Source organism: Lipophrys pholis (assembly GCF_963383615.2).
Source record: "Lipophrys pholis genome assembly, chromosome: 17".
NCBI lineage: Eukaryota > Metazoa > Chordata > Actinopteri > Blenniiformes > Blenniidae > Lipophrys > Lipophrys pholis.
The window spans coordinates 22858049-22862656 of record NC_137643.1 but is presented as its reverse complement, the minus strand read 5'-3'; the positions used below and the strand labels follow the sequence as shown (position 1 = coordinate 22862656).

Here is a 4608-nt window from a genome sequence, read left to right as displayed (position 1 = left end):
TTCTAGTTTCAGTCTTTAGTCTCTTGCTTCCCATCTTCAGTCTCTAGTTTCAGTCTTTAGTTTCTAGTTTCAGTCTTTAGTCTTGTCCAAACATTTTTCAGATTTATGACTCGTGTTCCTGCAGATAAAACTTTGTTTGCTGATGACACATCTACATTAGCTTAGCTTCGAGCTAACAGCCGTTCCTGTGTTGCGGTCATGCTATCGAGGCTAACAAGTCTGGTCTGGTCTCTGGTCTGGACCTCAGGTGAACTGACCCGGTCCTCTCTCCTCCAGGTGTTCGCCATCTGCCGGACATGGAGCAGCGCTCCACGGCTAATGTTCACTACACGCTGCTGATCGCCTGCGTGCTGGTGGCGTTCTTCCTGGGCGCCATCTTGTCAGCCTTCATGGTGTCATGTTACTGCGGCCGCGGCGCCGCCCACCGGGCCGGGCGGCTGGGTAAGGACCCCGAGGCCTCGCTGTCGCACGCCCTGTCACTGCGCTCGCTCGCCAGGCTCAACGGGCTCAACGGGCTGCTGGACGGGCACCCAAAGGTGGGAGGAGCTAAAATTCTACGCCGAGTGACGGAGACTGAATCTTTCTCACACTCGGTGTGTTTCTCACTGCAGGAGGACACACTGGACATTTCGACGCCAAAGATGTACAGCTCCTTCATCCCCAATGGCCACGCCTCCCCGAGCCTCCTCAACTCCGCACAGCAGAGCCTCCAGCTGGGCGACCCCGAACTCAGCCTGTCCCAGGTACCGTCCACACCATCATGGCTGTCTCTATACAGTCAGACAGCCTGTCCTCTGTCTGTCTGGTTTCTGTCCATTTCCTGTTGTTTCTCCTGCCTGCTTCCTGTCTATGTGGTCTAACCTCAGGTCAGTCTCTTTCTCAGGGTGATGGGGAGCTCTCCGGCCTGCCAACGCCCGACTCTACGCCCGAGCTGCCCATCAAGAGCATGAAGGCTCTGAGGCAGCATCAGTACGAGAAGAACCAGAACTGCAACAACGCCAAGGAGCCCAAACCAGGTCCCAGCTGCTCGGCGTCCAGTTTGGGCTTCATGGCCGTGGTGGGGAACTTCCCCTTCTCCAACCACCACAGCCTGAGCAGCAGCGCGGCGCACGGGGTGGGTGCTTCTTCTTCGTCCCTGCACCTCCCTGAGAAGAGGAAGGTCCTCAATGAAGAGCAAGCAGCAGCAGCAGGAGGGGGAGGAGCTGCAGCGGCACCGCCCCCCCAGCAGTCTCTGCCCCAGGCGGTGGTCGACGTGTCGGCGTTGGATGAACTGCTCAAACACATTCACGAGGTCAGCGCATCAGGAACCGGCGGCATCAAGGTGCTCACCTCCACCTCCTCATCCTCACTGTTCCCTGGGGCCGCCGCCTCCTCCTCCACCGGGGGGTTTCACCACAGCCATCACCACCATCACCACCACGGACAGACACGCCTCCACCACTACAACCACAACAACAACAGCGCTCGGCACCAGCAGCCGCAGCCGCCCATCCTGGAGACCGAGCCGTTCTTCAACGCCTCACTGCTGCCAAGTGACGGCAAACAGCTCGACCCGCCTCCCGCAAACTCCACCTCCTCCTCTTCTTCATCCACCACCTCTTCCAACAACCCCACTTCCTCCACCTCCATACCCTCTGCCTCCTCCTCGTCCTCCTCCACGCCACTGCAGCAGCAGGTCATACCGGAGCGACCTGGAGGAGGCGGAGCCATATCCGTCACACGTCACCACTCCCAGCGCCACGCCCTCATCAAGATGGGAAGCGTGGGCGGGGCTGTGCCCCGCCACCACAGCTTCAACCAGCGTGGGGCGTCCTACTCGCAGCACTTCCTCGCCAAGATGAACACCAACAACAGCAGCAGCAACGTCCGGCCAGGTGCTGCGGGAGGAGGGGCGACCCGTGAGAACCCGCGGGCGTCCATCGCCAGCGCCTGCCTGACGCGGCAGCACAGCTACAATGAAGGTCCACTCCCACAGCGGGCAGCCATCGTCCGCAGGACAGCGTCGCTCAAACCACAAATCCCGCCCAAACCGCTCTTCCTGCCCAATTCAGCGGCGTCGCCGGGCGCAGAGGCAAAGAAATACGAGTACTGAGACAGAGGGGACGCAGCGCCACTGTAGTCCTCGCCCAGCGGAACCGAGAGCAGTGAGCGGTTGCAGAGACCAGCTGACGGTTCTGTCACCACTCAGTCCGACGCCGTCGGTCCGCTCCGAGTGAAGCGCTCCGGTGACTCCTCAGACGCTCGGCCCTCAGAGACGGGGCGGCGCTCCAGGAGCCGAGCGAGAAATGTTGAAGAGTCTGTCAGAGGAGGAACACTGACAAAGGGCCAAGGTTTCATGATGTTACACCTTCGCCTCTGGTTCCTGTCCCGGTCCTCCGCTTTACAGCGACTCCAGGAGGAACGTAGAGCTCGGTTTGTGTCGGCTCACTACGGAGAAGCTCCTCGTTGTACCACATTGGTACCTGAGACACAAACAGTCCCATCAAAGGTTCCGGAAACCTCCGGTTCCTCACTGTTTTCACCTGGAGCCTCGAAGGAGGTCTGATCTCTGATTGGACAAAATATTACAGTGAAGACCAACTGGTGGCCACGCCCACTGTCATAACGTACAAAAGCAGGAGCTTTCAAAATAAAGCAAAAGGCTCATTCTGGTTTTCTTCAACACGGCCTCAGATCAGCCGACATGTCAAAATGTCAATATACGGTAAAGTAAGATAGAAAATGAAGCACCATGGGCCCGGAGTGGTGGTTCCCAAACTGTGGTTTCCAAACGGTGTTCTGGGACCTTCTTGGATTGGCTCCAGGGATGAAGTACTGCCCAGTGCTTTGCTTGTGTATGTTGGTGACAGCGGGCGTGTCCTCCAGAGTTTGTCTTCAACGAGTCGTTCAGTCCGGTGGGAGATCTTTGTGGGGTGGAATATTAGATTCAAGCTGTTTGGGCGTATGAAGCAATAAGTAAATCTGTTCTCAAAGAATCCTTCTGAGATGTGGACCACCGGGGGTTCAACCTCAGATCAGATTAATTCAAAGTCCCCTCTATCTTTCTGTTCTCCATCATGATAACAAGCCAAGCATGTTCAGACGAAGCTGTTGGGCGTTCAGACACGTCACACAGCTTCGGGAAGTACGTTTTCTGTATCGTCCATCTTCTGCAGGACTCTGGATCTGACCCCAGCTGATGAGGGTCATCAATCATCCTGAAAGGAATCGATCCGCCTCAGAGTCACGAGTACAAACACCAAGCGCTTCACCATCGCCGTTCGTTCAGAGATTTTTACAACGTTGCAAAAGTAACAAAACACAAAAAACTGTCCGAACTGTTGAAACAAAATTCAATTTCGTCGTGAAAAGATTCACTTTTGATTCACTTTTCATGGGATTTCTGCAAATGCAACTACATGTTTTCCTTCTTTGCATGAGTGAGTGTATAGAAGTCAAACTGCGCCCCCCCATGGACACATTAGGAACAGCAGGTACTCTTCACTTAATCACCCTCATGTCTTCTTCGGTTTTTCTATTCTTAACGCCTCTGGCGGACCAGATTCCATCCTCTGTGGGGGTTTCCTGTTCTTGACTTTGATCAGACATTTTAATTAAAACCTGCTGGAAAACCTTTGTGTTCGTACTCGTGAAGCGGACAGATCAAACTTTACAACAAATTCCTGATGAAAACAGGGAAATTCCAAAGAGCTCATGCTTTTTTCTCTGTACAACTTTCTCTCGTGACCGTGAACTTGCTCGTCTCACCGCTAACGGCTCGAACATCAGCCGCTCCAACGAGCGTCACAAATGGATTCCACTTCCTGTCCGGTAAAGTCGACTCAGACGAAGTCAGCAGGAGTCGTGCAGAACTTAAAACTGATCTCAGAATGAAGTTTAAACCAGCCAAAGAGACTCAAGTCGACAATTCAGGAAGAAAAACACGTAGATTTGGTAAATTGGTTGATTTATAAAGTAAATCTGTGTCAAAGGTTAAAGGTTTGGATTTCTACGCAGAATCCTCATCGTTTTTCTACATTTTCATTTAAGTTGTCAGAATGTTTTTGTCTTTCAGCTCTCAAACACCAAAAATGAAGGTTCATTTTGTTCAAATGTGTCATTTTCATGCTTTTCTACATAATTGTATTTATGCGTAAAATCTGAGCAGAAAGTCGACGCCAAAACACGTCTGGAACCAAAAGGTTGAAAAAGTCACGAGCCGAAGTTCAGAAATCTGCGACTGGGCCCGGGTCCAGATCCCCTCTGAACCGGACCCAGGTCCCAGACCAGCTCTATATTCACATGCTTTCTTTTATAAATCCGCTGCAATAAGGAGTGACGGACAGGAAGTCCCCGGACGGATACAGACTGAAGACTCGTTGGTCCGCGCCGGCAGAAGTTTTCGTGCGAAACAGCAGAAAAATAAAAACTTTTTCTAAAAGTTCTTTTTGTATGAGGAAACAGTCGTAACCTTGGAAATAAATTTCTCTGAATGTGCAACCCTGGGGGGGTCTGCTGTGGCCTGCAGCGCCCCCTGGGGGGCCTCCCATGAACCACAGTGTAATAATGTGGATCTGTTAGGTTCTTTCTGGTCTTCATGATGAAGCTGTAAATAAAGACTAATGTGGA

The 4608-nt window shown here is 52.8% G+C and overlaps 1 protein-coding gene across 1 annotated transcript in view; it reads left to right on the top strand.

The window, feature by feature from the left end:
• LOC308122971 (semaphorin-6C-like) overlaps nt 1-4608 on the top strand; it is a gene marked incomplete at its 5' end in the record, with an annotated part of 28695 nt that extends 24087 nt beyond the window's left edge. The window contains 3 exons of the mRNA XM_080485153.1: nt 277-536; nt 612-743; nt 872-4608. Coding sequence (XP_080341279.1) covers nt 277-536; nt 612-743; nt 872-2092 — 1613 coding nt within the window. The 3' untranslated portion in view covers nt 2093-4608. The remainder of the gene's footprint in view (nt 1-276; nt 537-611; nt 744-871) is intronic.